The sequence below is a fragment of the Silurus aristotelis genome, assembly GCF_946808225.1.
Source record: "Silurus aristotelis genome assembly, chromosome: 2".
Lineage (NCBI taxonomy): Eukaryota > Metazoa > Chordata > Actinopteri > Siluriformes > Siluridae > Silurus > Silurus aristotelis.
Window position 1 is genome coordinate 20,638,319 of NC_139575.1, and position 13,132 is coordinate 20,651,450.

The 13,132-nt window shown below is 36.2% G+C and overlaps 2 protein-coding genes across 3 annotated transcripts in view; one reads left to right on the forward strand and one right to left on the reverse strand.

The window, feature by feature from the left end:
• The window catches only part of kcna3a (potassium voltage-gated channel, shaker-related subfamily, member 3a), a 47,007-nt gene that overhangs the window by 32,515 nt on the left and 1,360 nt on the right, over nt 1-13,132 (reverse strand). For both annotated transcript variants that reach the window (XR_014531335.1, XR_014531336.1), the window contains exon 2: nt 1,603-1,721. The gene's annotated coding sequence lies outside the window, so the exon portion shown is untranslated. The remainder of the gene's footprint in view (nt 1-1,602; nt 1,722-13,132) is intronic.
• ngfb (nerve growth factor b (beta polypeptide)) lies at nt 687-12,527 on the forward strand. Its single transcript, XM_083528442.1, has 3 exons — nt 687-1,041; nt 9,147-9,263; nt 10,399-12,527. The coding sequence occupies exon 3, from the start codon at nt 10,413-10,415 to the stop codon at nt 11,004-11,006; it is 594 nt and encodes a 197-aa protein (XP_083384568.1). The 5' UTR covers nt 687-1,041; nt 9,147-9,263; nt 10,399-10,412; the 3' UTR covers nt 11,007-12,527.

Below are 13,132 nucleotides of genomic sequence, written 5' to 3' on the forward strand. Positions count from 1 at the left end.
GTTCAAATACTGTCTGTACATGGTATCTTTGTGAGAATCGAAAAATATTGAATGACAGTCAAGCTGGTAAACAAGGGTTTACTAGCCAGAAACCTGTAAATCTCAATGTGTCTTTCTATGCAAGCAATAATTAGATTATATTAAAAAGTATTCTACAAATATACAAAAAAACAAAAATACTTTATCCTTAAGTAATCTATCTGTAAAAATAGTGAAATAAAGAAATCGCATTTCTTTCAGGATGAAAATGACCCCATTATAGGGTGTAATATATCACTGAATGGCCAGTATGATTGACCAGTATGATAATGATATGCCATTATAGTAATCAAGTCTTTTAATTACACACCTATGGATGATTTTGGGGAAGATGTGTTAGAAAAATCACAAACTGATGGAAGAATTGTGTGCAGTTCCAGAGTAGAATCTATGCCAAAATACACTGAGGTTGTTTTGGAATGTTATGATTATCCAACACCCTACTAAACTGATATTACCTGCAGTATGGCAACAAAATTAGCTGGAGTCATGAATAGAATGCTTGTAATTGCAATTATCTATTTGTCTATATAATTTAGGTCTTTGGACTTATTCTTTCAAGAAGCTAACATCTGCATCGTTTATTAATTTTTTTTCATCAACAGATGGAATGTTTTAAACGAGCTGTTTAAGCTAAATATCCCTTGTTCGAATGCTTATGAATTGTGTATTAGCCCGAGTTGGATAATGAGTACAATAATAATAATTTGTCAGGCACTAGGACCAGGGGCATGCCCTTTTCCTGTGGAGGCACTCAGACAGACTTCTTACTCTAACTTTTCACAGCAATCTGTTTCTCAGCCACTACAGAGCAGTGTGGCACTGGATGACAGAAGGATTTGGTTTTCCTGATCTGGAATTTGGGATTTAATGGAAGAATAAAGTTTGGAATTTTTTTTAACTTCAAAACTCTGGAATGTCAGCAGTTTACATACAACACTTTGGAAAGTGTCAGAAGAGGAATGACAAGAAGTGCTGAATACTGGGAGAAAGACATCTGAGGTTTGAGCCACTGTTTTCCCTCTGTACAGAACACGTTATCCAGTTGTTGCTTGAATCAAACTTTCCTTCTTATGGATTTGTAAGAGTTTATTTGCTGTGATATATTTCATTAGCTTTATTTATTTATTTATTTATTTATTTATTTATTTTCAAGGAATTGACTCAAGTTAACAATTCTTCAATAATTCATGCAAACAATTCTTTAATACAATTTTGACAATCAGCTTCCTTTTCCCATTTATATACTGTATACTATATATGTTGTGGGATATTCCAGATTTGTTTTTTGAATACCAACATTTTTTAATTTATTTTCATTGTGATTGTGTTCATCTTTGACATTACGTACAGCAGTATTCTACATGAATCTCCCTTCTCAGATTCTCTGATTTTTATTTGGTTGTAGGGGGTGTAAAATACTTTTCTTGCCTTGAAAAATTTGGCTCAAACACACACACACACACACACACACACACACACACACACACACACACACACACACACACACACACACACACACACACACACACACACACATTCTATGCACATGACTCATATTACCTCGAGTCATATAGTAGAAAGGATGTGAGATTGGCAGCAGGAGAAATCTGTTGCTCTTGTCTTCTATATGATCATACTCCAGGCAGACTGTCATCACGTCGCTAGTCATCATCACCATCCTTTATAACACAAAGAGCATCGTCTCAGTTACGCCCCGGTCATGCCTCAATCATTCATTATCTATTTATAAATACGAGCCATTACATCTCATTACATCCCTAGTGCACACATGCAAGCAATGGAGTGGAACTTTGATATGCATACATGGTGGCATGTTAACCAAGAACATTTGCACAGGTTTTGAATGTTAAGTTTTCTGGATTCTGTCATGAAGTACAAAAAAAAAATGTACAACTGTATTTCTATGATTGTTTGCTATTTGTGAATTAACGTAAGCTAACGCAAGGGAGACACAATAGCAGGTTCTTTTGCTAATATAAACATATCTCAAGGTTTGACCCGGTGTTTAGTTAAGGTGATGTCTCTGCTTATCTCACTGGCACACAGGTCAAACACTGATATTTTCCAGACATTTAGTAAATACCCACTGACTCATCTATGCACAGCAGGGCATTTAATAGACTTTTACACTCAATTTAATGTTAATTAAACTGACATATTTAAACATGTTCTTGTCTAAATAAATCATGAAATAAAACTGAAATAGTGCAGTTGCCCTTGAGCTTCTAATTTTACATCGGTTAAGGTACCAAAGCCCACACACACACACCATGGCACACCTAGATCATCATTCAGTGACTCATAAACAAAAAATCCTTCAGTATTAATAATTCGCAAAGTTACAACGGCAGACCTGAGAGAGTTTGCTGTGCTGACCTCAGGGCTTCCCACTACAGAGCTGGGGATTACTCAAAGGATAAGAAGAGAAACTGGAGAAAAGAAATGTGTGGCCCCAGAGCCAAGCTAAGAAAATAAAACACTTTGCCCAAGAACTGAGAGTCAATTACCGAGTTTCAGATTAAGCGGTGTACTAATGTTTTCAAAGAATGCAAGAAATATAATTGTTGTCACTAAAATGAAGAGGGGATGAAACCCTTGTTTAGTTTAGGGGGGACAAAATTAGATACAAGCACACCGGTGCCAAGTTATTGATGCACTGTTGTATAACATATTAGAGTAAATTCTGTATCATGTTCTGTTTAAAAACAGCATCCATTGAGTAGAATACTGTGCCAACACATGGCTTTAATTTAAAAGCTATCCAATAAATATGGCCATGACTGTATGCAACCTGTCCCTGTACAGCAGTAAATCATGAATTTGATATAAACTGTCTGGAATATTTACCTTTTTTCCCTCTGAAATAGGTTCAAGAGATGCAGGTGTTTCCCCATAAGAACCTCTCTCACACATCCTTTTTCCACTGTTCTGTAAACTGTTAGAATAAGTTAGAGGCCTTTATCTAAGATTTGGGATAAAGCCAAAAGTCTCTCATTTCTGCTTTTTCTGCTGTGCTGGGATGTATTCCCTCATTTCACGACCTAACAGGAATTTCTTAACCTTATTGTCAAGGCATAAAAAAATCTTGCTATTCCTTGCAATTCCTACCTTGTCATTAATCTCTTTCATATGAATAATATTTTACACACATCATATCAAAAGTTTATTATTATTAATAGTTATATTCAACAGATGTCATAAATAGCATGTAACTTGTAGTTTTTGTATTTAAATTGTAATCAGTATCAGATTAATTCATAATCAATAGTTTTTATTAGTTTACATGAGCATATATAATATGAAAGCATTATCAGTATTTAACAGACACCAGATTTATACACCATATGACGTCAAGAGAAATGAAAGATTGCCTATTTGAAATCGTGACTAAACTTGAAAATAACTTTTGATACAAGGTAAAAAAAGTTGAATATGTAGTGAAGACAATGGATTACTTTGTTTCATTTATAAACTTGACTTCAATATCCCAAACAATTTGACGTCACGTTATGGGGCATTTGTGTTGAATGGTATTTTGTATTCTGCAGTATATTTTATTGCTTACACCCCTAATTAGAACTGTCTTTACCTATCAACATAAAACAGTGCACACCATTGAAATGTATACAACTTATTTGAAGTTGTGTATATTTTAGCTGTGGTGAACCATCTTCTCTGCTGTGTGCAGGAAATGATTTGTGTGTGTGATTTAAACTTTACAACTAATTTAAATGTTTTGAGGACGCGAAGACAATTGTATACAGCTGCTATGAAGTATAATGTAAATCTGAACATCTGGGACGTAGTATCTGGAAAAGACCAGGGTGAAGAAGTGCCAAAGTACAAGTGTTTGTTAATGGTGTAGTATGACGACTTATTTTGTAGGCAGCTAAGCCCTAAAATTCGGTGCCTCTTTCTGTACCCCATTATGGCTTAACCTGAAATTGAGCAAAGCTGAGGATGCATTCCAGCACTGTGAAGTAAAGCACTTTTTAACATGCTTATGGTGAGATCTGCCATATTTAAGTAAACTGAAAGTGATTTATTTTGTTTTTCTAATTGCTGCAGCTAATTGGATAATCCATTTACACTCAGAAAATGACAGAAAATTGTAGTAATTGTAGGTGTTTTCTTTAGCGGTTTTATGACTTTTATATTCTTAAATCAAACTTCAGAGTAGATCATATAAATTTGACTAAAGTTAGTCAATCTTTTTGTTAGATACAATAAATCAAGCGTATGCTCTAATAGTAACATCTAAAACATGCACTAAATCCTAAACACATACTGAAAGAATTGAGCTGAACTATGCTGATATTGAATGCAGCAGACATAATTTATAACCTTTGTCTTACAAGGTTTTGCATGTTCTAATCAGCATGGAGAATGTTTTCAAACCTCAGAGATTGAGAAACAATTATATTCCTAAGGAATTTGTACTTACCTGAATTCCTGTTTGTTCCTAAAACGCCATCCATCCGTCTTTTTAAGCTGTCTTTTAATGTCACATTACTCTTTCCAGATATTCTGAAACAGTGCAAATGTCTTTTGTTTTGCTGGAGGATTTTGTCCAAGGTTGCAGCTTTTAGAGGAGGATTCTTAAAATAAAATTAACCAATGCCATGGCCTCATGCCTGGAAAGTAACAGCTGAATTTATTTTCTAAGCTGTGTACTGTCTACAGTAATGATTCTCACGATTCGTGACGATGTGCATGTAACTCTTCTCTTTCAAACATACAAATACAATTTAGGTTAAAAGGTTTTGGCTCAAAATGTGAAATTGTAAATCTGACGGGTTAAAAGACACTGACGCAACTTTTCAATATTACTGAGAAAACATTTTTCTAAGTTGGCAGAAAACATTTGAAAGCTCTGATTTCTTGTGTAGGAGGCCTATCACTGGGATAACTGTTTAAATCTTGACTTTCATGGCCAGAGGTCCAAGATATTACTTTCTGGGTGGGAATAGTGTTTCATTTACCATCTCATCTTTAGTAATCTACAGTAGTAGTGGTTATTTCTGGATATATGCCAGCTCATACACACAGGATTGTTCAGTCAGACATCTTTTCGAGTGTGTTTGTCTGCCTTAGGATATGTTAAGAGAAGTTTGATATGATGCTTAGCTTCATGTGTCTCTGAGGAAGAATGTTCTTTTCTTCACTTTCCCAGATTGCTTGATGCTCTGGGAAAGAAGGCAGATACAAACCATGGCAGGGTATTGGGAATCATGGCTACCACTAGATAAATTAGACAAAGAAGAAATTTGGGATGGTTTGCATTTCAAATGTATTCATTATTAATCCTATCTCAATGTTTTTGATTCCATATTCCCATGCTGAAGGTTGACCACCTACAACCTGACCTAATGTGAGATTATACACAATATAAGCAAGGGACATAAAGCACCATAACAAGAATAATTATAGACAGGCATAATTGTCTGTATTTGACAATTAAGAACATGTTATTACATATAACACTATGTTATTAACACCTGTACTGACCTGAAATGCATAAGAAAGTGTGACTGTTGATACCATGTCTCTTTTCACATTAAATAATATGACACGTCCACAGTTGCTTTAAGTGGTGCTAGCATAACAGGGTTCGGTTGATGTGAGAAAACTCTTCTTGGACAAAACTTATATGACCTAAGCAACTTGTTAATACAGAGAGAATGTTTGATCAGTCAAGATGTGATTTTGGATGAACAGTAATGCTACATTCTATTAATTTTTTAATTCTACCTGTATACTGATTTTGGTGATCGGGTCCAACACATCTGGTTTGAGCCTTCATGCCCTGACAGATAGGCATCCTGTTTTTAGGAGTCCTCATATTTATAGCTACCGTTTCCGAATAGAATCCCTTATTGCAAAAGAGCTTTTAGTCATATTAGACCTTTTAAGTATTACAAAGAGAAAGGCTGTCATTGAGATAGAAAAGCTGACAGTCCGTCTCAATTGCATGCGATTATCCTCTGTAGACTGCTAACGCTAAACAATGGCCAAAGGGCAAAATGGTTCTCTTAGTTCCCAGATTCCTAGCAAGCTGTAGCTAGCTGGCAGACCAAGCAAAATTTTCTTTAAAGCACATGGCCTGAAGCACCAATCCATTTGGAATGCCTTTTTGCCTTGAAATGCTTCTTTATGAATTTAGACCTAATTATTACAGGCTTACCTGTCTGAGAACAAGTATTAATTTTCCACAATTCTCTTGCACTCCTACATAATATCCATTTGATATATTGTTAGAATCAGGCTTCATCATGTAGAGAATACAGTTCTGTTCTTCCTTATTAAGAAATAGATAATGCATGTTTAGAAATCGTGAAATACAGCTTATTAATTTTGTTTGTGTCCTACTGTACTGTATTATCTATGTAAACTGCAGTTACTCATTGTTTAATGTTATCGCCTTTATAATATAATGCTATATACGCAAAAGTGTTGGGACACCTGACTTTTACACGCATATGTGATTCTTCCACAAAGTATCCACAAAGTCGGAGGCAAAAGACAATAGCAATACAGCACGATTGAACGCCAAAAGAATCCCCTACTTGTTTTATAATTTTAACTGAAAGGTACTGTACACATGTGCTATTATAGCTGTATCCAAGTGAACAGCACAGATTATGGTCTCAGTGGAAACTTAGGGATGATCTGAAGCAGCTGGTTGTTTGGGGCTACACTTAACAGTTGAGGCAGTGAAGCATTATATAATTGTTAAATTCTGCTGAGGTAAAGTCTCTGAGGTGAACTAATCAACAGGCCAAAAATTTGAGAGCCTCCGTTTAATTGTTACTGGAAATGCAGCTAATGGTTTAGAAATGCACAACTCCTGATCCCCAAGTTGGAAATTATTGTCAATATGTATTTAATTAAAGGCTGTTAAAGATCTTAATAATTGAAATCTGCAACATATTTTAAAATGATCATTTATCCTTTCATGTTGAGTGGGGAAATATGCTTGCTGCCAACATACAATTAATCCTTTTTAAAATGTATTCAGTCCAATGAATTAGCAGTATATCAGTGCACTAATTCTGCTATCTTACTATTATTTAAAAATGTAATTGAAGATGGCTGAACATTTTCAGTTTGAAATGTTTGGATATTCATTTACCCATATTCTCTTCTCACCACACTGAATCAGTGTCTAAACAGTTTTGACTGTTACTGAACCTGTAGCAATGCGGACCACACACAGACATGCAGACAGCCGCAAAACACCTCTGACCTGTCTGTCTAACTGGGGAAGTTACCCTCCACATTCCAGAATGACAAGCCTTGCCATGGCAGAGGCGATGGTAGTTTACAGCTTGTCCACAAAACGAGATGTGGCACAGGTGTGTTGTGAAAAATCGCACACTACTTTGAAAAAACACTACTGGCTCCAGCTGAACCAGTATCATACTTGGTATAATGCGTAGACTTGTTTTCATGTGTCACTGTGTTAATTTGATTCAGACATTCTTCATATATCACAGCAAGCAGCAGCAAGAAGCTACATCATCAGGGAGGGGAACTACATGTTAGGGTTTTATTACTATTGAACTGAAACAAAGTATTTGCTATTCAGTCTTTTAGTTGATTCTGTGCCCTAAAGTGCTCTGAGTTTATTTATACGATTATTTTTATCTCTTCCCAAGAACTTGAATAGACAGGAAAGGGCAGACTGACATTCAACTCTAGGTCACCTCTTCTTATTAAATGCTTTCCCCATGAATAATGGTAGGAGCACCTCACATATGTGAATGTACGTGTATGTGTAATTGATTTACAACAGAAATAATTAATGGATGCAATAAGGAGGAAGCTCATTCATTTGTCAGCTTTACAAAAGTCCTCAAGTGCTGAGTGATTTGCCCAAAGCTAGCGAAGCCTTGTGATTATTTGTGCATTTGTACACGTTTGATTTATAAAAGGAATTCAAACTAGCACTTTGTAGTGATATAATTGTGTCTCACACAAATAATTTTAGAAACCATTATGTTAACTTTATGAGATGCATCCTTTTAGGCATAATGTTCATTATTCAGTGGGACATTGGATTGCCACCTGCATAAAAAGAAGATAGCATATTGCAAGACTTCAAGAAGTGGTGACATATAGTGTGTGAAAGTTTGAATAAATGTTTTAGTTAATATTACTTAATGCGTTTTGTGAAATCTGGTGCTGTGTGCTGTAGGCTGCCGGATTGGAGCCAACACAAAGCCACAATTTATCCATGTGTTTTCACACAAGAATGTTCATGGAGGGTTTTCCTTCAGGCGGTGGCTTTCACAGGCCTATGATTGCAGATAAGAATGTGTGTGTGTGTGTGTGTGTGTGTGTGTGTGTGTGTGTGTGTGTGTGTGTGTGGTTGCGACTGAAGGGTTCACATTTCCCTTTAGAAAGGTGGGCCAGTGGGAAACTATGGAACTGTTACCATATGAATATGGGCTGTGGTTTTAGTGAGAGATTAGTGAATCCTCTAGGTTCTTCATGTCGCCAGGACCATTGGTGGCCCTTTACTGTATTTAACTACATTCCATTCCAGCTAATGAGTGCTCGGTCAGCACCTAAGGTTTTTCTAGATCCGCTCAGCGAAACCACAAATGCAGACAGACACACAAATAAGCTACCTTATAATAACAATGCAATGAAAAAAAACACAGTTCATAGTCGGCATACGTGGCATTAGACTGATAAGGCTGTGTGGTGATGGAGTAAATTTTGTACTAGTTTACGTTTGCTTGTGTGTCACTCAAGTGTTTCATGAGTGTGAGAGGTGTGAGGTGTGTTTCAAATTACTACAGCAAGTCATTTTAGTAATGATTCCTTTTTTACGACTTATCACCAGGTAAATAACTTTTTATTTAAAAATGTATAGAATTTCCTAACTTCATTCACTTGTGTGTAAAAGATTACATATTTCTAAAATATTTGTGTCTTTTTATAAAATGTCCCCAGCGTGCCTGGGACTGACCCTGAAGGCACAACAACCCTGATAATATGGTCACTGAAGATAATGTTTTGTGAAATATTTGTGAAATTCCTCAGATATTTTAATAATTGGGCTCATTGTCTTTCAGAAACAGAGAGCTTGTAAAAGCTAATGACTTGACACTGGCTGCTCATACCATTATGAAACCCCAGTACTCCCCCTGAGGCCAGACAGGAAAGACGAGTTCATTGGACACGTCTCACAGGTATGCACAGTCCACAGTATTGATCAAATACAGCAATTTAAAAAAAAAATCAATTAACTCGCCTTTACAGTCTCTGATGTAGCTTTTATTTCTGGTGTATTTGTACAGAAAGTTAAGTGTTCACTAAGGGAAAGTAAAGAGTGATTTTTATAGATAGCATTTCTTTTATTTTTCAAATGTACCCCTCTTTCAGTCATAGATATAAAGAAGAATATGGACTGTTATTCAAACTGTAACTGTTTTCACAAAACCTATAAGTAAATACAGAACACTTACTATCCAACATAATGTCAAAACCTGTGTATAGCAATATTCAGAATATTTTTTAATAACATAAAATAATGAAGTTAAAAATACATTGCGTGGATACCCTTATTTTGCTTAGAATTTCAAGGCAGCGTCACACCTGGTTATAACCTTTTGTGACATTTTCTTGAACAGCAGGGTAGACTGACTAAAGGGTGTGCTGTAAATGCAAGCCATATGATTCTTTCTACATATTGTTTCTTTTATCTTTCTGCTAGCAAAATCAAAACCATACACACTAAATCGCTCATATTTTCCAAAGTATGTGTGTAAAGACATGAGAACTTACCACTGCTAAGGCTGTAAACAAGCCTACAATATAAATAAAATCTAGGATATCAAAAAATCTATAAAATATAATTGAAATCCTTTCAGTTATAAAGGATTATCTGTTACCTTCTGTAGTATCTTTTTTTAATCAATCACTTAGACCAATAATTAAATACTCTGTCAATTAAAGTAATCAAACAAATAAAATACATTGTGCTTTTGTGATTTTTATAGATGATAAATCATTTTACATTTTATTTGTAATTCTTAGATATTTACTGTGTTATTTTCACTTGTTTGAATAAACTGATACATGTAGTCCAATTTAAGGTCTTTTCATTAAATACATGATAACCACAATTCTGGCACTAACATTTGTCATAAGAACAGGTATATTACTGTGCTGCACATTCTATAACTATTTCTGTATTACATAAAACCTGATAAAATATTTAGTAATTAGTCATTGACAAATCTTTATACTGCTAAAATATTCTGTGATAATATTACAATGTTTCTATCACACTTTTATTTTACATGCGGCCATATTTTCCTCTAGGTCCTGCTTTGCCCATGCGGTGGTCCATGTTAGCTCTGCTGCTCCTGTTCTGCGGCCACAATTTGGCACTGCGAGCGGGCGATATCTGCCCACAGGACAGCAAGCATGAGCAGACATCTGATACCACTCCCACAGTGGACCCCAAACTCTTCAACAAGAGGCGGTACCGGTCACCTCGCGTGCTTTTCAGTGAACACCCCCCCGATTCAGAGCCTTCAGAACACCAGGGCTCAAAGGACAGGACAAAGAGGCGGGCAGGACAGCCGCAGAACCGTGGCGTGTACTCAGTGTGTGAGAGCGTCAGCTTCTGGGTGGGTAATAAGACAAAAGCAACGGACATCTCAGGCAATGAGGTAACTGTGCTGCCTGACGTCAACATCAATGATGTTAAGAAAAAGCAGTACTTCTTTGAAACGGTGTGCAGCGAGTCCAGAACTGGGGGCTCTGGATGTCTTGGGATTGATGTGCGCCACTGGAACTCATACTGCACCAACTCTCATACATTTGTGAGAGCACTGACTTCTTTTAAAAACCTGGTGGCTTGGAGACTTATTAGGATCAACGTAGCCTGTGTGTGTGTGCTCAGCCGCAAGTCATGGAGACAATGACAGTATGTCATATAAAGGTTGACTTATTGATGTCGTATATTGATGTTATCGGTACCATCAATTAAAGGTTATGAACAAGGCGATCATTTGATATGCCTTAATACTATTATTATTTCTTTGGCTTTATGAGAGTCTATTCGAGAGCCATGTGGAAAAATCTGTAGCAGAACATAGTATCCTATTATTTTTCATGATGGACATGCGTAGTTTACTATGCGGACTACAGAGATAACAGATCAAAAATGCTTGTTTATGATGACTGCATGTGTTATGCATTATTTTGTTATTTATTAAATCTGAAGCATTATTATTTTTCTGTGTTCTGTGGGCTTAGTGGTGTGATTTATAAAATGTGAGATTATGTTAATTCTCTATGTTTATTAGGTGAAAAAGCATCAGGATGTTATAACTCTTTTGAGGAGTCACTTGCTCTCTTTCTGCAGACTATCCGTCTGTCTGGCGATGGAGGCGGGCTACTTTTCTGTGGCCCACCCTGTACTACTACAGCACAGGAACACTTAAGGATTATTTTCAACTATTTTCCTGATTTATTGGATAAGGTTAAGGGAAAGCCTCTGACCTGAGGAACAGTCCATGGTACCATATGTGGGGCACATTCCAAAAAAAGTCTGGTGTGTGGTTTATGCTGCCTCAAAATATGACCAACACATGTTGAGTGACTCTCCAGGAGACAAAATGAAACTAGGTTTGAGGGAATCAATATGGTCAGCTCTGCCTCACAACCCGCTCCAGATGGTATGTTTCTTTCATGCACGAGAGATAAACACAAGGGGATTTACTGAAATGTAAAAAATGTTCCATGGCTCAGTAGAGCTACAGTAACAAAGACACTCAGGAATGAGTTGACCTTCCAGATCAAACTGTTTGGGAAATTATTTTTTCAAATCTAATACAATTACAGACATCACAAACAGTATTGTTCCAATCAAGCATTTTTTTTTAGTTTGTAACGTCCTCTGCCATGAGGAAGAACTCGAGAAGACAGGGTGTAAAAAGTCATGGCCTAATAATGAGGTCATGCCTGAGGACCTGGAAACCTACTACTTAGATATCTGATGTCAAAGATCACAGATCATTTTTACTCACAGAGACAAGTGTTAGGTTTACAGATTACTAATGATGTATTTTTTTTAACTCTTGTTGGTCTTGTGTGATTGGCAGGGTCATGCTATGGGCCAGGGTTACCATGACATTTTAAACAAAAGTCTTCCACCATGCACACCCAGACCTCCACGTTCACATAAACACACACACATAGAACATGTTAAATCAGCCAATACTCAGCTTAAAGAGATCGGGTACGCATGCAGTTTCAACCCCATATCCCATTCTCTTTGATGGCACCATGAATAATATTCTTTGATGAATGAGCAGTAGGCACCGGATTTCCTGTTCTTTTGTCCCCATGCATTGTAGATCAAAACGTATCTAATCACAGACTCGCTGGAGGATGAGAAGGTTGTGAAACTACACAAGAGCCTACAGTGACTTGATTAAAAAAGTGCTTTCTTTAAAAAATAATAATTATACATACACACACACACACACACACATACATATATATATATGTATGTATGTATGTATGTATGTATGTATGTATGTATGTGTGTGTGTGTGTGTGTGTGTGTGTGTGTGTGTGTGTGTGTGTGTGTGTGTGTGTGTGTGTGTGTGTGTGTGTGTGTGTATAATTATCTTATTTTTCTAAATAAGATAAACGGAATAAACATCTCAGATGTAATTGTTTATAGAACAGCTCCCAATGGAAAAGATGAAGTCAGTGATACAGTAAAATCCATGAAACAGTAATTAAATTGATATGATTTGAGTAATCAATTGCAATCAAGTGAGTATTGAGTAAGAGTAAAAATAGTTACACACAATATATAAGAACACACCAGCAGAGCAAGCAAGGTTGCTCAAATAAAACTCTAGAAATGGAAAGCCAGGGTAAGTTTATGAAAGGCACAGCATCGCCCCCTAATGCAGCACATTTGCCTGTTACACGGAAACCTGATTTACTGTGGGTTAAAGTAAAACTTTAAATGTTCATTGTATTTTATTTGCTTATGCATTCTGAATGTATTAAAACCCAATATCAGTAAAGT